Source organism: Morchella sextelata (genome assembly GCF_020137385.1).
Source record: "Morchella sextelata strain SCLS chromosome Unknown scls_25, whole genome shotgun sequence".
In the NCBI taxonomy this organism is placed as follows: Eukaryota; Fungi; Ascomycota; class Pezizomycetes; order Pezizales; family Morchellaceae; genus Morchella; species Morchella sextelata.
This window is the reverse complement of record NW_025408640.1, coordinates 977,692-997,908: the sequence shown is the minus strand read 5'-3', so window position 1 is coordinate 997,908 and position 20,217 is coordinate 977,692. Positions and strand designations below refer to the sequence as shown.

Here is a 20,217-nt window from a genome sequence, read left to right as displayed (position 1 = left end):
TTAAACGGTCGGCAGATTGTACACCCCACCTGGCGAGCTTGGCGGGTAAGGGTGGTTGATGGAGGGGGAACATCACGTCTATCTGTTGACGAAAGACAAGACTTCCGGAAACAAAAGAGCGCACAGCCGAGTATATCAAGTACTTCCATCCGCAACTGTTAGACTACCCAAAGATTTTGGCCCACCTACTTTACCGGTAAATTTCCCGACAGACAGTACGATTCCCATTCCCGTTGGTGACTTTAGCAAAGGTTGCTGAGGTCTTTCCGGCATCACTGTGTGTTTGTTTCTTCCCATCTACGTTGGATAATACATTGTTCAAGCTACCCGCATACTGGCTGGAGACATAACGCACCGCCTCTTAGAATACGAAATGAAGTTATACGTCTCCTTTGGAACATCCAACGGCAGTAAACTCACAACTGGAATTATATCCTGTTGCGCAAGAACGCCCTCTCACTTATACAACAAATATAATTATCATTTACTAATGTTCCAGCTAAACAACCCCAACGAGCAATAGCTCTCATAGGCTGATATCATGACGACTGCTCTGTGCGAACATCCGGTATTTCTCTCAAAACCACCCACATAAACCAAGGCTTACGCACCAGCAAATCCGTACTATGTTCCTAATCGCACGCAACTTCACCCTCTACTTCATGAACTATCTAGGATATGCGGGACACGTTTACCGGATGATACCCCAGTCAGCACCGAGTAAGTCAAAGGTATTCTGCCATCTATATATACTACGCGTAAATATATATTTCCATCCCACTTTTACGATGAGAAAAAAGCTGACTAAGCTCTCTCTTTCATTTATCCAGGCTGGATACAAAAAACAAATGAATCATCAATTTTCTCCGATGTTGTGAGTCGAGTGATAGTTCATGAAGCGGTGGTCCGCCAAGCAATTCAGAGACGAAGGTCTCTATTCCTCTACCCATACGCATTATTGAGTTTATCGCCACGAAAGTTACAGTAGGTCTAACCGAAGTCCCTTGACACCAATCTACGTATCCCTTGAGCTGGCAAGAATGCTGACCCCTCTATGTGCGTGGCAAGACGGTGAGGCGGGTAGAGGTTGCAATTTCTTCAATTATATCTGAACCAATATCTCACACAATTACATGTCTTACTCCACTACTACAATAGTCCCGGTAGAATTGGTCAAATAGGTTTACCATATGATACCTTATGCGCTACACATTCCACCACCAAGCAGGTATTGAATCCTACGACTAGAAAGCCGAATCAATTATACGAATCGATCAATGGTTCAAATAACCTAATCAAACCCACAGCTTGATCGAGTGCTCTCTCATGTGTCGGAAGCTCCGTGTGGGTCTATATGGCGGTTATCGGGCTTAGAATAAAGCAAGAACTGATTGGAAAGCAGCAAAGGTGCCGGGCATATGATCCCACTCCTGGCAGGTATAATCACACGATATTACCGATATCGTCGAGGGAGTGGGCTTATTATATTGTGCGTTCTGAGATATTACTCTCAGTTACCGACCGCAGTATGCCGCCTTACCCACGGTATTTCAAGGGTGTGTCATCGATAACTCCCTCTAGACTGTTTTATTATCGAAACTCTACCTTGGTCCATTTTGGACAATTGCCCGGTGGGATTCTCCCTCTGCCTGGCAGCATTGACTCGAACATGCCCACTAAACGAATAGGAGCCAAGAACCCAGGTTAGCTGTGCCAGACGCTATTGGCCATGAGCCAGGTCCGTGTTATACTGTGGATGAGCATTCTCCATCCTTAACTAATACCCCATGTGCCAGGTTTTGTCTAGATGCTGGCGCATCTCTAGACAAAACCTTTACTCCTAGCTAACAGCGTTACAGCATGGAAGCCCGCCTCGATGAAAATTCACACGGTCGCGAGGTCGCAACACCTCGCTTAAAATAATAAAAGGGTTCACGCCACTTTTCATAAAATAACCAAATAGTGTTCACTCCGCTCAACAGTACAAGTACTGGGTATCCCCACTACATGGGGCCCCTCCTTCATAAAAAGGAATACAACAAGATCAACTACCCACATGACTAATAAAGAACTAAGCACCTCGTGACTATCACTATTCAGAAAACATGACCGTCGAGTTATTCAATGAGCCATCTCAATCATCATTTTGATGTATTTCAGTCTCTGATCAACCATACTTATCTTATCAACCATATCTATCCAGCCGGCGAAGGTCGTGCCTGGGGGAACGAGTACCGCAGACCCCTGGTTATCGACCTGAAGAAAGGTTACCTCTCTGCCGCTGGCGACAATGGCGAATCTGACATTGCAACCTTGCGCATAGGCTGTGGCCTGTTGGATAGCATCCGCCTTCGTGATGTCCCCCAGTCCATGCCTCTTCCCTTCAAAGACCAGTTTATGCACTCCGTTTGGGTCACACACGACAAGATCGGCAAATCTGAGATTAGCCCCTCTGACGCTTTCGATCCTGCCCTCTGGCTTGATGATATAATCGGGATACGGAAAATAGTAATGACCAAGGATTGAATTCCAAAGACCATTGACAGAGTCCTCGTTCACTAGGTTGAGATTGTTCGGAAGTTCATAGGCCATCTTTAAACTAACAAGTGATCAGCAACCAAATTCACGCTGATGGCCGAAAGGATTTCGTCATTACCTCTCATATAGTAGAACACTAAGTAGACCGGAGTATTCAAACGATTCTCACAAGCAGTGACAAAGTGGCAATACAAAGGATGTAACTTTGTAGTCGATTGGCTTCGGGTACAGAAACTAGCTGTTGTTGTTCCACGTACTGTTTATATATTCGGCTTGTTCGTCATTAGCCTCCATCAAATCAGTTCACACTTGCGTCGGGGGAAAGGGATCGAAGACTCACAATACTTTAGGTTCGTTAGGGTCAGTGGTGAGGTTAACGATTGAGGTGAGCGCCGTGTCAATGGAGGGTTAGTGTAATGGGCTAGGAGCATTAGGTCCAAAGGGCGGGGTAATGCCCCCTCTATTTCCCCTTCCAGTGGCCGAGGGTTTTATGTAGGGCGTTAATTCTTTCGTGTACCACGGGAGCTGAGCACAGGCCTAATCCGGCTAGCTGTGCCAGACCCGAGACAAAGCCCTAAGACCGCAAGCGATCTCTAGACTACTATTCAATCTCGTGTACCTCCGCTGCGCTGCGGTCACTCAAGTACCGGGTATCTTCACTGCGTGGGGCCTCTCGGCTATGTATTGTTTTCATAAAAAGAAGATGGGAGTGACTTTCAGTGCGGGCGGATGGATGTATCTTTTTCACTATCACGTGACTGGAAGTACTAATACTTCCACCCCCTAACTAATTGTTTGGCACATCATACTAAAGAGTGACCTCCGGTACTTTCGGTACCTCCGCTCCCTCTCACAAAGTACAACAATGTAGAATTAGCGGTGCACACACATCCGGAATAAAGGAAGGAGATGGACCTACCGGTGGCCAAACACCCCTGGTGCGATCAATGTTCATCGAACAATATCATTCCTAATGGGAAAGACTACCCCAAGCCCCCTTTTCTCTCTATATTACCTAGTCTTTTAAGTTATGTACGTAACCCCGACTATGTCGTGTTCTCATTTGTTGTGTTCTTCCTGTCCCAGCCATCATTTACTTTCTATATATCTACATTTCTATTAAATAATTATAAACAAAAGTACATAGACCTGCCGTACAGATACACCATTGTATAGACTAAACTGGATTCAAAGCTATTTCCAATCCCAAGCACTTCTACTGTAATTCATGCCTACCCCATTCTGGCCTCGAGGGAACGGCTCACCCCCTTCTACCCTGTCCTTCTTCCTACTCGTGGCACAAGATTTCCGACGCAGAAGCATAATAATTATTATAAGTGGCAGGAGCAATGCTGATCCCCCTATTGTGATTCCGAGGATTGGTGCCATTTTTAGCGTAGTTGTAGGTATTTCTTTATCGCCGGATGCTCTCGCTGTTGTGTAGGCCGGCACGGTTACGGATTCGAAGGTGGTCTCGGTAGAGGAAGGTGCCCCGCTACCAGAACTCATTCTGTCTCTCCTGTCTATTGTAGACGTTCACGCCGCTTCTGCGCAGATGGCACTGGTCAAGGTGCGGTAACTGTCGATGTATACTATTTCCGCACAGGACTTGAAGACATTGGACAGGCTGGCGCGATAGTGATTAGCATGCTTTCGGAGCGCTTAGAACAATGACACTCACCAATAGATGCAGTCATCATTCTCACAGTTCGGTTTTCCACTCGGAACGCAAGTCTTCGCATTTGGTCGTTGGCCGGCGGATCTGCGGGATTGTGAGCCCAGAAAACTTACACATGGGAAAATGCACCGTACGAATAACATCCAACGGTGCTGTCGATGGTGTAACAGGCTTTATTATCTTTATAGCTCCCTAGAGCTGATGTTAAAATAGACGATTCCACCGATGGAAAGACAAAGACTCACAGCCGGCATCAGCATCGTGCCGATGGTAAACGCTGGGCGCCACAGGGGATATATCCAGGAGTTTCGCAGGATTTGGCGGTAGTTGTCATTCTTCGAAGGATCAAATAGTCGCAGTTGATGTGTTGAATATTCAGCCTCCGGAGGAGAAGGGTGTCTGGCGGAGGAGGTCCTGAAAGATATATGCCACGACGAGTACAGCTAAGAGTTCTGGGCATAACGCCTACCAGTAGCAGCTCCGTACTACCTAAGATGGAGACCAACCAGTCCATTCTCCTCGCCAGCTGAGCAGTACAGTGGCCCGGAGCTTTCCCTTGAACTGCGTTCAGCCACGTTCTCCGCCTTCTTGAACTCCATGAACTGACCTTGTGGCTCTGTTATAGAGCTTAATTCGTCCCCTCTGTACACATATTATCAAGAGCATGCACTCAACACTTCGCTAACACCCCGCAAGACCATCGCGAAAGTAACTTGGATGAGAGCATGAGGATGCTGTACTTTGAAGCTTAAGACAGTGTGGATTAATGTGCATGTGTTGCGTGAACAACATGAGTCTATTCGGATTTATATTGGTCAGATGGGAGCTGTTCTCAAAATAGAGTTGTCCAGAAAGTGCAGTTTTGCAGTCCAGTTGAATTCGTAGTTTCAAAGATTTGCGATATCACACCTCGACGACTCGGAGGTTTCAACAAATCGTAGGATACATAAATCTGACTTGACCGGTCACGGCGCGAAATGGTTTCCAGACCAAGAGGTCCTGCATGTCTGTGAGTCTAGAGTGCACAATTGGTCGAGCTAGGCATCTACGCGCTCACAGTGCCCTGTCTCTAGATCTACCCTAGTCGAAACCCTAATCTATTGCCCTTCTCCGTCAGTCGATTCAGCCCAACGCCAGCGGAAGTAGCCTTACCACGATTATTTCTTATACGGCAACCTTAGGAAGTTGAGGTTCCAGAGCACCTGGGGATCAAGTATGAAGTAGCCTACCACTATATATATATATATATTCTTATTATATCACATATGCGCCAAGGCCGGACATGCCTGTAGAATCTGGATTAGGAAAGGCGTATCTTGATCTTATCGAATCCAAGGCCAATTGGATACCCAAACAAGGGTAGATCGTAAACCAATAGTTATCCCAGATTTCTAAAGATTTTATGCAGAGTGTTCGTATCGAGGGTGCGGCTGTGGTAGAGCGCAACAGGCTTGACATAGCGAGTGAGACCCCAGCTCGTTTTGGCGGTGGCTGTCTTCTAAGTTTCGATTGCGTGGCGGAAACGACACAACAGATCAGTGACAGATCGATTCAAATGAAATAATTGATAGTTCCAACTCTGGCCCTGATAACAGGGTCTTTAATAAATTTCGGCCATAGAGAAATACGATTATATCAATGCTACTTACAATAACCCCAACAAAAAGTACTGTGCCACATACTGCACTACTTCCACCTCCGATTCAAACCCAGGTCCTAGGGATCAAATACTCGGTGTCTAACCTGGCGAGCAGTCTCAGTGTATTACCCACTGGACCACTAGCCGATATCTTGTAATTGCGAGAACTTATACTCGGGCGCCGGGGCGGCTGGTGTACAGACTACTGTACGGGCGGAACAGGTTATTTCTTAAGCTTTTTAGGCGCATATATCAAGTTCAACTAAGGCACTTTTTGGTAGCAAGGCTTCGGAATAAAAGAATCGGACATCTACAAAGCGGGAACTGAGAGGACTCGGGGGAATAAGGTTTCGTGGGTTAGGGTTACGATGTAGGCATGTAGCAAATAGCAAGCCGTGTTTTTGTATCGCTCCTACATCCACACCCTCTGCGTACCACCTCTACTAACCCCGTTCCGTCTACTAATCCCTTCCCTCTACCACTCCATCTCAACTATCAAAATTTGGGTTAATCAACGAATTGAGCAGCGAATCTAGCATCGAATCCAATGCATCCAGCAAAGCCAGCAAATTCAGCAAATTCAGCAGCAAACCCATCACCGAATCCATCACCGAGTCCAGCAGCCGACTCAGTAGTTACGGGTATCCCAGCATGGAATTTACTATCAAATCAAGCAGCATCGAATCTACTACCGAACCTAACGGGGCTGCCGCTGAATCAATCAGGGGTTCTAGCACTGAACCCTGTCGGTTCAGCGAATTTTGTCGATTGGTACATGTAAGTAGGAGGGCAAGCATTCAAACAAGCGTGCAGATAGCTAACCTTCTAGACCAGCAGATTTTTCTACCACCTAGGATCAAAATCCAGCAAAAGGACCATGTTAATCACCAAATCACACTCGTTTTACCACAAAGGCGCATGCTACACCGTTGGAGCTTTTTACATCTATCATGACCGGTCCCGATGTTAAGTACCATACTATCTACACATCCACTAATAGGTATGATCAAATTCAATTAATATTATAAAGTTTCCAGAATACACGAAATCCCGAAAATGGTTAGTCGGACTTCTCTCTGTGGACCGCTCACTCGGCGGGACCGAATGCTTATAGCTAGAACGGTCGGGCAATATCACCACAAGCAATTGAGACCTCCTAACGGAGCAAAGGAATTTTATTTATACACCTGAGTTCAGTCCTTTTGGCACGAAGACATGCGCGTTGTAACCTCTAAAACATTCGCCCGCAGCCAGGGTTAGGGTTACCATACGCAAACAATACTGCAAACCATACTAGTGACCGGGAAGCCTAACCCTCACGGAGTCCCAGTGCAGAGTTCACTCGTCTTGCTGGGACACGCGGTATTTGACCCCTCCTTCTCCACCTTTTTTAACTTATTCCCACACCGCCGGGAGGTAGACTCTTTAAATATCACCACCGTAGCCTCAATATTTCTCCATATCTGCGGGAACAGCCGACTACTACTCAATTCTGGATCGATCACCTAGAACCGAACAGCCACAGTTAGTTGAAGGAGGCTACTAGTGTATACGTATGCATACTTCACTCGAAGTTGTAACCTGTCCTGAGCAACTTTCTCGCTTCACGCCTTCATGTTCGGTTCACATACCCAAGGACGCCAATGGGCTAGCCCGGGCTGGAAAATAGGGTCGGCCTGGCCCGGCCCATGCTATCCAAATCATGGCCTGGCCCAAGCTAAATATTTATGGCCCAGGCTCCCACAAATAGAGGTGTTCATCACAACGCGAACATATGTTCTTGAGATTATGGTAGATAGGATCTAAAATACCACAATTTAACCTTCCTCTTATGGTAGGAAATATATGATGTTGTTTACCTTGCCTCTTATAGTAGAAAATGACTATATATCAAAGAAGAACTACTAAGATTGTATGAACACCTTGAAGCCCGGGCCTGCCTATTTAGCCCGGGCTAAATGTTAGCCTCCGCCTGGCCCGGCCCATCAAATAAAATCTAGGGCCCGGCCTGGCCCGCCCAAAAATAGCCCGGGCGGCCCATCTCAACCCACGGCCCATCGACGTCCCTGCACATACCGGTGAGTTTACAACCTTTCCGAACACCGGTGGTCTAACCCCACTAAACGCAAGCGCCCCATCTAGAATGTCTCGGTATATATAGGCTTAATCTTATCTGGAGACATCAGAAACCTACCAGTATTCATTATCGTTCTTCAGTGACATACTTGGCCTCATGGAATATCACACACTGTCAACTTGACCCGTATTGAAGAGAACACTACACGAAGTTGAGGTATTGCGTGATCGTGAGCTAAAGGTTTCGAGAATTGGTCGTAGCATACCGCCAGTAAATGAACCTTCATTCTTTCGGGTGCATCATATTTAACCAACAACGCAGTCGAACCTCTACACAGATACCAGTCGTCACCCAGGTACACCATAAAGGCACCATGGAAGCACCCCTTAAACCGGTAGCCCTTGATGGATCAGCCGCCGAGCAATACGTTACTATGAATAGCACCTTCATGCGTGTGTAAGTACCCCATAATGTATTATTTCACAATCTAGAAGCTGAGCTGTGACTACCCTACTAATCAACGTAAACAATAGCATACACCAACTACCACAGAATATATAAAGACGCCAGAATGGGTCAATTACGGCCGCTTCGGTTGTTTCCCAAGCCACCCCATCCTCCCTCTCCTCCCCCCGGCTGACCTCCTCGCAGACGAAAACCGGAAGTGTACCACCAACCTACTACGCCGCCCCTTTACTCCGCCGCAGGAGCAGAAAGAATATCCCCACAAGCACCAGCACCGCAAACCCACCCAACGCGATCCCGACAATAGCGCCCGTCCCCAGACCACCGTTCGACGATGACGAAGCCTGCTGCACAGTAGTGAACGTTGCAAACGCCATGGTCGTCATTGTCGGGAGAGTAGGCGCATCGGTTACCTGGTTCTGGCGGCTAGAGGTAACCTGAGCTCTTGATGTTGTAGCCTGGTATATGTACGTTGTGGGAGTTGTCGCACAGAAGCCGTTTACTAAGGTTACACTGTCTTTTATGTAGTACCCCTGGATATAGAATGGACTATCTACACCGCTGTCCAGTTCTTCAGTATCCAAAGATGTTCCACACCTGGGGAGATGGGGAGTTACCATTGCGAGCATTCACCGATGCATGATGACTGTGGATCTGTGTAGTCCAAGCAGGTCCGGATGGTGGGGCGCGGGGTACTTGTGGTTCTGCAAAGTACCTTAGTTGTGAGTGGTCCCGGACCTGTACCGGGGGTGCGGAATGACGTACGGGTAGCAGTCTATGCTGTTCGCGATTGACTGACATGCCCAATCCTGAAGGCAATACCCTGTGAGACAGTCAGTAAATGAACAGCCACCACAAAGCCACTACAATGACAAACAGGGCCGGACGGATAGTGCAGAGCGAATAGTCGGTTCCGAGATGGCAAATATTCGATGTCCTTTGAGCCTCAGTCACAACCATCAGGAGAAAATAAGTCCATGGTCCTGGCTAGTGCGAGACCAATGTGAGTATAATATTTTTGTCCAGCCCCGTTTGTTATTACACTCGAGTTAATCGTTCCGATACACAGCAGACAGAAAGCCTACAGCCAACATCCACCACACAGCATTGCGCCCTTGGCATGCATCCACCTGAACCACATCTGACCTCTCCGGCATTTGGGCAGCCACTCAAACTCATTACTAGCGTAAGGATTTAGCCAAGTGAGTCTGTTGGGCTGTGATCGTGGAGAACTCGTTGGAACCAGGTCGCTGGATCCAGCTGGCTTAAGTACCAATGTGTCCAGCGGGAGCTAATCTACGAAGCTAGTCACTTGTGCTACCATTGCGATATAACTATCTCTTTAGATCCTAGAGTTTCTTTTTACTCTAAACTGATTCCTACCTTGTCTATCAAGGATTAGGTTGACCTTGGCTAGAAAAGGCTCGTATTTAGTCTGTGTAACCTTTCAAACGCGAACCGGTGTAGGTGGGCGTGGTTGCACTTTCCTCCAATGCAGTACATGGAGGTGGGCCCCATCCATGTCGGAGGTATGTACAAAAAACCATTCTTAAGCTACTGTAAATATGCCAATTCTAACATGGTTAGATCCAGCTGTCAGAAAACTCGGTCGGGGGTCGCGAAGGTTGTATTTACAGCCAGTAATACTCTGAGATGTACCTGTCAAGATACGACGGTTTTGGTCACAGTATATGTAGTACGAAAAAACGGGGTGAAATTAGTACTGTATAACTACGGGATTTAGCGAATAATACGGAATTAAACCGGCGTTACAAAAGGAATACCGTAGTAATGCCGTATGCTTGCTGCATTACTAGCGCATTAACGGGAATAACGTAGCGAATCCATACCATTTTTTGGTACTGTACTTTAGATGTTACGTTACACGGTTAGGTTAAGCTTCACCACTGCCTCCTCACTTATATCTACAGATACAAAATCTTACTTGGTACAAGGATTTCCAAATCCTCTATTTTTCGTATTTGATGTAGAGATAAGCTTATTTACCTAGCGCCAACCAATCCCTCCCCCTCGTAGAGGCCAAGAGCTTGGCGTTGCGCCTCATTCACCTCCGACAGGGGACGAGTGGTTCTTGCAGGGACTTGCTGCATGGGATCTTTGCCAGTGCATGAGATCTTGGCTGCATTGATGCCATGCCTCACCGGCCACCCAGTCGGATTTGCGTCCCATATCGCCTATCGAAACAGCACTCGGTCGCGTGAGGAAGGGTTGATGGGATCTCAAAATACAGACTTTGCGCATACACATCCAGAGTCTTTTTTAGTGGCTGGGCGGGTGTTGATCATTGGCTTGGCTTGCGTCATTGCATCCACCAGAAAGTTTAGATCCAGCCTTCGAATTTGACGTCCGCCACTTCAAATGCTCACAACTATTTCAGTTTTGCTCCGTTTTTGAAAATTCTTGAAGATTTAGAGAGCCAGTCTCGCACCGAATGTACACAGCCTATGCTGCCATACACAAGCGCCAGCGAGATATCGCCAAACTTCGTCTTTTATCATCAAATTTAAAAAAAACCAATGCGAGATGGAGAGGGCAGGAAAGAGAGGGCGGGGTCTTGGATTTGAACACTTTGCACCCGGATGCCTGGAAAACCTATTTTAGATTTACCCAGCAAGAGGTGGAACACCTATCTGAAGCCCTACAGCTACCTGAATACATCCACGGGGACAATAGAATAAAAGAAGGAAAGCTACAAGCACTTTGCATGTTGTTGGCTCAGTTGGCCTGCCCTTCACGGCTAAGCGACCTATATCTACAATTTGGATGGAAACCAGAAAGAACCTCACGGATTTGCAATACTTTGCTGAAGTACATTCACGATAAATGGAAATATCTATTATTTTTCTATCAACATCTGCTCTCTCCCCAAAGGTTAGCATCTTACAAAATTGCAGTACAGGAGAAGGATGCACCATTAGAAACATGCTGGAGCTTTGTGGATGGTACCATGTGACGTATAACAAGACCGATTTATAGGCAAGAGTCGGTATACAACGGGTGGAAGAGGTATCATTGTCTCAAATTCCAAGCTATCGTGGCCCCTGATAGGTTAATTGTTCATCTGTATGGCCCAGTTGAAGGACGGTTACATGATTCCACTGTTATGGTATAAAGCGATATTCTTACTATACTTGAAGCTCATGCATAGAAACCAAATAGTAACCCTGTTCAGATTTATAGCGATCCAGCATATGGCATCAACGGGTTTTTGATATCGCCATTTCAGGGGGCTGCAGTGACTCAGAATGAGAGGGATTCGAATAAGGTCATTTCTCGTGTTAGAATTGTAGTGGAATGGGCGTTCAAAGAAGTAATTCAACAGTTCGAATATGTGGACTACTTCAAAAATCAGAAGACTTTACTTTCTCCAGTTGGTTTACAGTATATCATATCTGTACTTCTATATAATGTGCATGTTTGTTTGCATCACCCTCAGATACTCCAAGACTTTACTGTTGAAGGAATACCCGAAGATTTTTCTGAACAAGATATGCCAGTGTTTGCGCAACCCCCTTCATTGGAAGAGTATTTTTATGTACATGATAGGAATCAAGACTGATATCTGTTTCCCGGATTTTCTTTATCTTGTATTACATACGACAAAAGATTTTGCATCAATTGATTCTGTTCCCACCTCTGTTCATTGTCCCTCTGCATAACCTCAACCAAATCATCCAATCTCCTGCAAACACCTCCATGCCTCTCCTGTTCTCTTCTTTCCCTCTTTTCAAACCCCTTCTTTTCTCTTTTCTTTCTCTCCCATAACTCGTCCTTTTCTCTTCTCTCCCTCTCCCACAACTCTTCCTGAAACATTTCAGTACCCGCATCAAGATCCTTCGAGGTTTTCCTCATGTCAACTGCCTCAAAGTTCTTCACTCTTTTTGTTGCAGGTTGACTTTCCCTAGGAGAGCCCGGTGTAGTCTCATTTGCTTGAACTTATTGTATATCTCTCTTTCTAACCAGCCCGTCTAGGGATAAGACTCTTACTACATTTCCCTATTCCTTTTTCCGTTGCGGTTTTGCTTTTACCCTTTCACGGATATCTTGGTCAACTGAAACAGAGTTGACAAGTAGGATAATATTATCCATATTAGAAATGAAATCTGTAACCTCTTTGTTGGTACCTGTTGCTTGTCTTGCTCTTGACTGTTCCTGCTAGAAATCAGTCAGATCAATTTGCAGAATCGTTCCATTAGGACTCACCCTATGATACTCAATCAACTTAGTAATTCAGTCTTTACAAGAAGCTATAACGGGGACTGTGGGCGTAGGAACTATGAAGCCAAGGAATACAACCGAGGCGAAGACGTGAACGTAGGAGGTTCGTGGACTATGGACTATGGGGCCGAAGGGTACACCTAAGGCAAGAATGGGGACTGTGGACTATGGACTATGGATGGTTGTACCTGGTCTAGTATACCGGGTAAACCCTATGATGTAGCGCGAACCAAATAGTATTCGTAACTGTAAAGTACAGAAGAAGAAGAAGAAACTTATATTGCTTTCAAGTACAAGACTTATCGCACGCCGAACCAACCGCCTAAAACACAAACCGAAAAAAAGAAGAGAAAAAGAAAAACTACGAACACAAACAAACAAAAACAAAACGAACACGAACAAACACGAAAAAAACAAGGAAATTCCGGAACGACACTCAACCAGAAAACCCAACGACAAGGAGAAATAACATATCTCAGCGGACTCGGGCGCCGGATCCATCAAAACAAAAAACACAATAAATAAAAAAATAAAACAAAATTAAAAGGTAAAAGGAAACTGCCCTTCCTAATCCAGTCCCTAATCATTTTCTTCCATCTCCTCTTCCAGGTCCGCCTCCGCCTCCGCCGACTCGTACCATTTCGAGAGTTGAGATTTTTTTGCAAATTGTAGGATCAGGTCCGTTCTCAGGTTTGTAAACATCCAGTTTTCCCAGGTCATCGCTCCGGGGATCTTCTCTATCAGAGGGGCGCGGATTCGGGCCCATGCTGGGCATTCCATAAGTATATGTTTCGCTGAGTTTTCCATACCACACTGGCATGGTTCGGGGTCTGTATGTACTGCGTGTTTGTCGATTCGGGTGGTTTGGCACCGGATTCGAAATATTTTTTTTGCTTCCGTAAGGGTGAGTTTCGCAATCTTGGGAGGGGGGTGGAATTCCCCCCGATGGTGGTAGTTCGGTATTGGTTGTGTGTTCCATTCTTCCAACAGGTGGTCGCGTAGTAGTTTATTTTGATTCCACTTGTCTCTCGCATTTCCGGGGGTTTGGTATGAGAGTAGGAGGGAGGCGATTCGGTGTAGGCCTGTCCCTTTGATATTTGCTTCTCTGTATGGGAGGAGCTCGATCAGGGATTCATTGTTGGGATGGGTTGCATCGGTGCAGAGTATTCTGGTTCCGTACTTTCTTGAGCGGTATGTCAGGAGATGTTCTAGGGGGGGTAGGCCTGCTTCTCGGAGGAGTTTAGCTCTCTTGGTCCATCGTGGTAGGCCAGTGATGACCCGGGCCGCTTCATTGTATAGTGGTTCGAGGGATCTTTTAATGTGGTCTGCGCCAGTCCACCAAGCCTCGGATCCGTAGAGCAGGCTTGGAAGGAAGCCTTGTGTTATTAGGTGGTGGATTGTCTTAACTGTTATGCCTGGCAGGTGGGCAGTGTTCCGGATTTGGTGGAGGGCTTTAAGGCCTTTCGCGATCGCTGCTTTGATATGGGGCCGGAAGGAGAGGGTCGGATCTATCCAGACTCCTACGTATTTCAGCCTCTCCTTGGGGTATATAGTGGTGTTGTTGATTTTGGCTGGAAGTCGTGGTTGTTGTATGGATGATGTAGTGGGGCGGAAGAAGATCAGGTCGGATTTATCCGGATCGTATTTAATTTGGAGTGGCTCGGCTTTTATTAATCTTTCTCTCATACGTTCCTCCATTCTTTCAATTATGAAGCCTGGTGTTTTAGATATTTGCACCAGCGCATCATCATCGATGTATGTAGTGTCCATCTCTTTCGGGCTGTGTGTTGGGTCCAGGATTACTCCGGCATAAATCATAAATAGTACCGGGGACATGGGGCTACCTTGCGGCACTCCAGAATCATAGGGCTGTGGTTCCTCTAGCTCATGGTTGAATTGGAACTGTAGTTTTCTGCCGGTGTTGAATTCCTTGCACCATTCTGTTAGATAGGTGGGGAATTTTTGCTGGTGCATAATTTCTGCGAGGAGTAGGTGATCTACACAGTTAAATGCTCCCTGGATGTCGTTGGTTAGGATCGCTGGTCTGTCCCGCCGGGCGACTCCGGTGCTGTTTTTCAGTAATAGGTTTTGTTGAATTGGTGTTAGGGTTCTTAAGAGGGCGCCGACTGCTGAAATGGTTGGTCTCCCTCCAAATTGATTCGCTGAAAGTGTGCCTAGGATTTCTCCGGAGGTGCAGAGTCTTTGAGCCACTATTTTCTCCAGGATTTTGCTGAAGCATTGTAGGAGGGAGATGGGCCGATATGCTTTCGCTTCGTGATAGTTTGCCTTGCCGGATTTCGGGATCGGGATGCACTTTGCTATTTTCCATTCCGCTGGATGTACTCCGTGCCGAAGCATGGCGGAGAACATGTCTTGGATTAGAGTTGTATTTGCTTTGACTATAGCTTTAATAAAGGTATAAGGGATGCCATCCGGGCCGGTCGCCGAGTGCGCTGGGCAGGAGTCGATTGCTTTGTTAAGTTCTTCGGGGGTGACTATGTCGAAGGTGTTGCTAAAGTCAAAAGAAGGGGGTCTAATGTTCAAGGGGGGATGGTCGGGGGACGTCCGTTTCGAGGGGAAAAGTTGGGCTCTTAGAGCTTGGCACTTCCCCGCAAACGTTTCTTCACCTTGTATGGTTGGTATGATTGTGTCTCTTCTCCTTCCTGCATTAAGGACTCTCCAGACCTCACTACTTCTCACTTTGTTCATCGTCTTTTCCCGCTGGTCTGCTTTTGCTTTCCGGATCATGACTGTCCATTCTCTGCATGCCTTCCGGTGCTCCTCCACATGGTTTGGGTTCTTTGTATTTCTTGCCTTCCTTCTTGCCGAGTTTACTTTTGCCTTCATTTGTTTCATTTCGTCTGACCACCAGGAGTTAGCTCTTACCCCCTCCTTCGAGAGTGGCGTAACTATATTGATTGTTGACTTAACCAGCTCTAGGAAGAATTCAACCGTTTGTTCCGTGTGTTCCTTGGTTTCCCATGCCTCTGCGGGGAGGGAAAGGTTTGATATGTGGTTATCCAATAGCTTCCAGTCTGTTTGTCGCCACATTCGTCTTGGTACAAAGGGTGGTTTTTCCAAGTGTAGATGGACAGAGGTTCTCCCATGGTCTGAGCCCGCTCCATTGGGTTCAGTGCTCCATCGTAGGTTGTGGTCAAGTATGGGGCCTTTTACGAACGTAAGGTCGATGATTGTGGGCCTTTTCCCTCTGTCTCTGGGGAAATGCGTGTAGACTCCTGGTTCATTCAGGAGGGTCAATTTCTGTCAGGTTATCCATTGTTTTAGCCGAGCACCATTAACGCGGTCTGCTCGAATATTGTTTCTGTATTCATGTGAATTTACTCCGTACCACATTTGATGGTGGCAGTTGAAGTCTCCCATTACTAGGCAATTGTCAAGGGTTTGGATTGTACTTGCTATTTAGGCGAAAGGGCCACTTCGGCCTGGGGAGTATATGTTTAGGATTTGGGTTTTCTTGTTCTGGATTTCTACCGTAATCGATACTATGAAGTTATCATATGTGTAGTGGTGTTTTGGTTTGAGGTTGGAACGTTTGCGGACGTATGTTGCGCATTTTGTGTTGGTATTGCTGGCTGTAAAAAGGTAAAAGAGATTTGATTCTGGTGGATATCCCTCTGTTGAGGTCCATGGTTCTTGTAGTAATAGGAAATATATGTTAGAGTCTGTTTCCATTTCCTCCACCGCCGCCTTGGTAGTTAGTTCGCTCCGTGCACACTTGAGTTGGTGTGCGAGCGCGGTGGTTCGGGGCCTAGGCATTATTCGTCATGTGTTGGTCGTCTTTGGGAACGGGTGTGGCTCCGACCGGGGCGGTAGCTGGTACTTGGACTATTGGGAGTAGCTCTTGGGCGGGTACAACTGGTGGGTCTTGGGCGGGAGGGGCGTTTTCCTTTCCTTTGTTGAGGAATCGGCGTTTGACCCTTTCGGGGCATGCTGGGTCAGAGGCCTTATGGATTCCTTTGCAGTTTAGGCATCTGATTGGGGTGTGGGTGCACTTATATCCTCCCTGGCATTCATTGCATGGGTGGAAGCTGGTGAGGTGGTCTCCGGCACAGTGACCGCATCTCCCATTGTTTTTGCATTTCTCCTGGCGGTGGCCATATTCGAGGCACTTCGCACACTGGGTATCTGGGAAGATTGGGAGGAAGGCCTCGATATGGCAGTTTCGGTTGAAAAGGGATAGGAATTTGACTCCTAGTGTTTCCATTGTGATTTGTCCTGGGAGCGCGATGACCATTGATGAGTGGGTTTTCTCCATCCGAGTCTCTGCTCTGGAGATCCAGCGGGGAACCTGAGCAAGTTTGAAGTTCTCTCCATAGTTGCTTCTAATTTCAGATGCTAGCAACTGTCCTGCCTCAATACCTTCTCCGATCGTTGTGGGGATTCCGTGGATAAGGAACTTTGACCATTTGGAGTTTGCACGGATGATGGCGACCGGTACTTGTAAGGTGAGGAGAGCCACCTCAATTTCTTTGGCGTATTCCATTGCCTTTGTTGCTGGGGTGATAAATTTTGTTTCCAGGATGAAGTTATCCTTGGGTGTTCTCCTTGCTGAAATGAAGTGGCAAGATTCGTCCTGAATTCTTGCATTGACGAGGGTCCTGATCTCGGAGGAGTTGACGTCGGATGGGGCAGTGGTTTCAACAATGATTTCTCTGTTAATTTTGGTATATTCTGGCTTGAAGAGGGGGTCCGCTTTTGGCTTTGCGGGCTTCTTTCTTCTTTCGACAACCTGGAATTTTTCTTGGGCAAGACCGGCTGCTGAGGCTACGGCGGCCCAGGTGCCTGCTTTCCATCCACGGGGTGAGGCTTGTTGGGGAGGTACGGGTGGGGGGGCCTGAAAAGCTGCCTGTGGCGCTGCTTGGCGGACTGTTTGGGGAACTGCTGGAGGGGCCGTTTTCTGTCTCTGTTGCGGTTGTTGTGGTTGATGCGGTTGATGCGGTTGTTGTTGTTGTTGCGGTTGCTGCGTTTGTGGTTGTTTGTTGAGGAGGGCGTGGATCGCCGAATGCATGTTGGTGATCATGTTTGTCTGTGCCTCGATTTGATGTTTCAGTGTATCCACTGTTCTCCGGAGTGTGATCGATTGTTCTTCGAGGTATTCAATCCTGTCGGAGGGTGGGCAGATCCGGCTGGTGGCATGTCTGACGGCTCAGGTAATGTAGTTTAAGTCTGTCTGGGTGTGAGTGGTTTGGGGGACAGTACTCGGGTAGAGATAGTCAATGCTCGGTTGGTAGGGGTCGTTATAGTCAGATTCTTTTGCAAAGGTCGAGGAAAACTCCTGTTCCTGTGCTCCAGATAGGGTTGGGTCGGGATCCTGATTGTTCCTGTTCTGTGGGGGGGCCGTCCCTTGCTGGGAAGACTGGGTGAAAAAGGACTGGAGCGAAGCTTGCTGCGACATGACTGAATGTCCGGTTCTTCTAGCGGCTTAGATTGATGTTTCGGATAGGTTTCTTTTCCTTCCTTTCGGGAGGTCAAGACTGGAGAATTCTTCACTAGAAGCCAGCTTTCGTAGGGTTTCTTTCGCTTAGAACAACAAACGCGACCGTACAGTAAGGGGCGAGGAGGCTCAGCCTGGTATGGTATACCAGGGTAAACCAAGGTAGAGCAGGTAAAGTATACGATAATACAATGTTTTTCGAAGCGAGGTTTATTGTCAGGAAGTTTTGCGAGCCTTAGCGAGCCGGTAAAGTACAGAGGTTGCGTAAAGAGAAAAGGGAAAGAAAGAGAAACAAGAAATCACAAGACAATGCCCCCCTTATATATCCATACCCTATCCCAATACTGACTCATACCCTCGCGTAACAGAAACAGAAAGAACATAATAGAAACCCGCTTCGCTAAACCCAACCACACTGCATAATCCTTCTCCCTTGTACCCAGACAACTCACATAGCTAACCCGCCTAGCTGCCGTTACAGAAGCTCAAGACCGTTGCATATTCAATGACTCTAGATTCCTCATTATTTCCTTCCATCTATCCTACTTTCTGCCTTCTCTATTTGTTATCGAGTCCCGAGCCAATACCTCTTTAGCTAAAAGCCGGTCCTCCCAAAGCAGCCATGATCCTCCTCTTCTTCTTGTGCTACTTCCTTGTGACTCTACTCGCTGTATTTGCTGGGAATTCCCTTCAGTATTAAAAATATTACTGAAATCCATTATTATATAATCGTCAGATCGCTATTGGCATCTCTGCAGCTATTGCCGTGTCTCTGCAGTTATTGTGGGGACTCTGTAGGCATTGCGAAACATCTGTATATGACTTTGCAGATGTCGTGAGGTCTCTACAAGTATCGCGGGGTCTCTGCAGGTGTCACGGGGTATCTACAGTATTGCGGGCCCTGATAGCAGGTAGCGGGTGCTGATAGGAAGCAGCGGGCTTGGAGGTATCGAGCTATGATTGTAAGCAGCGGGCACTGATACCAGTTAGCGGGCCCTTATATATACCTTGATAGCAGGCTGCTGGCCCTGATTCTGGGTAATGGGCCCTGATACTAGGTAGGTGGCCCTGAGAGTTGAGCAGGTAGCGGGTCCTGATAACAGTAGGCAGCGGGCCTGATAGTGGTGGGCACTAATAGCAGTATGCAGCGGATTGTGATGAAGAACTGTAGCGGAAAGTGATGAGGAACTGTAGCGGACAACAGAGGTTAGTAACATCCTTTACTAGACAGCGTACTGCAGGGGAAACCTGATAGTTCGTGATATTGATATCGTTGGAAGTGATCAGCGATTAGTAATATTCAGCGCAAAGTAAAACCCCACATCTGGACCCCAATCCTGACTTCTCGGCGACAGGGGCAATGGATGCATCTAGCGCAAAGTCTGTAATACTGAGGATACTGGTACCTCGGTATACTCGGTTCTTCCGTCACGTAATGAACTTACCCTAATCCATCTACAGGAGTTATAGTAATATACATACGATTCATAGATACATCCTATCCACCTATACATTGTATCTACCCGTACAGTTTCTATCCTAGATGTGGCTCCTGACCGAAGTTTAAGCTGGTGGCTTGATGTTAGTATCTCAATGATTTTGTATTGACAAGACCCCTCAAACAGGAAACGCATGCATCCCACCTTCGAGTGATTTTCGATGCATCTATTACTAACCTTATCTCCCCTAGCAAGAAGCGCCACAATTTCTATCACATGAGCGTTGTTTTCAAAAGTGCTGCTAAAGAGTACGATACACTGGTGAAAGAGGATTGCAGAGCTATTCATATGGACTCTGAGCCTTGGCTTGAGATACTGCGAACTAATACTAGTAGGGACGGTGACATTGATGGTGACGGTCCAGAAAACTGCTCTGAATTGGACCAAGCTATTTTGGAAAATGCTGGACCGGACTGGACTGGATTAAATCATAAAGGACCAATCAGGACCGCATAACTTAACGTTAAACAAATGATAGTAACGAAATCCATTTATTTATATTTTCATCCCTCTTCTACTGGAAACTTTCTTAGACTCACTTTTTCTCCACAAACCACCTTGATATTGTAGGCTGAAAAGGGCTTTATGAATAGGCTAATATTACTGGGTGTACCGGTCCATTTTCAG

At 46.8% G+C, this 20,217-nt stretch overlaps 4 protein-coding genes across 4 annotated transcripts; 2 read left to right on the top strand and 2 right to left on the bottom strand.

Moving 5' to 3' along the window:
• Window positions 1–2,121: 2,121 nt before the first annotated feature.
• On the bottom strand, window positions 2,122–2,969 carry H6S33_008196 (uncharacterized protein; the record flags this gene model as incomplete). Its single annotated transcript, XM_044839555.1, has 4 exons — window positions 2,122–2,599; window positions 2,657–2,702; window positions 2,796–2,810; window positions 2,879–2,969. The coding sequence occupies 4 exons, from the start codon at window positions 2,967–2,969 to the stop codon at window positions 2,122–2,124; spliced, it is 630 nt and encodes a 209-aa protein (XP_044688387.1).
• Window positions 2,970–4,130: 1,161 nt separating this feature from the next.
• On the bottom strand, window positions 4,131–4,815 carry H6S33_008195 (uncharacterized protein; the record flags this gene model as incomplete). The annotated part of the gene is made up of 5 exons (XM_044839554.1): window positions 4,131–4,165; window positions 4,220–4,300; window positions 4,351–4,396; window positions 4,462–4,630; window positions 4,706–4,815. 5 exons carry the CDS (start codon window positions 4,813–4,815, stop codon window positions 4,131–4,133), a joined length of 441 nt encoding a protein of 146 aa, XP_044688386.1.
• Window positions 4,816–6,402: 1,587 nt separating this feature from the next.
• H6S33_008194 (uncharacterized protein) lies at window positions 6,403–6,632 on the top strand (the record flags this gene model as incomplete). The annotated part of the gene is made up of 1 exon (XM_044839553.1): window positions 6,403–6,632. A coding segment is annotated over one exon (230 nt), but the record flags the coding sequence as incomplete, so codon positions are not given.
• Window positions 6,633–8,305: 1,673 nt separating this feature from the next.
• On the top strand, window positions 8,306–9,542 carry H6S33_008193 (uncharacterized protein; the record flags this gene model as incomplete). The annotated part of the gene is made up of 10 exons (XM_044839552.1): window positions 8,306–8,326; window positions 8,374–8,388; window positions 8,466–8,526; window positions 8,584–8,723; window positions 8,855–8,864; window positions 8,926–8,973; window positions 9,060–9,119; window positions 9,213–9,222; window positions 9,296–9,400; window positions 9,467–9,542. The coding sequence occupies 10 exons, from the start codon at window positions 8,306–8,308 to the stop codon at window positions 9,540–9,542; spliced, it is 546 nt and encodes a 181-aa protein (XP_044688384.1).
• Window positions 9,543–20,217: the final 10,675 nt, after the last annotated feature.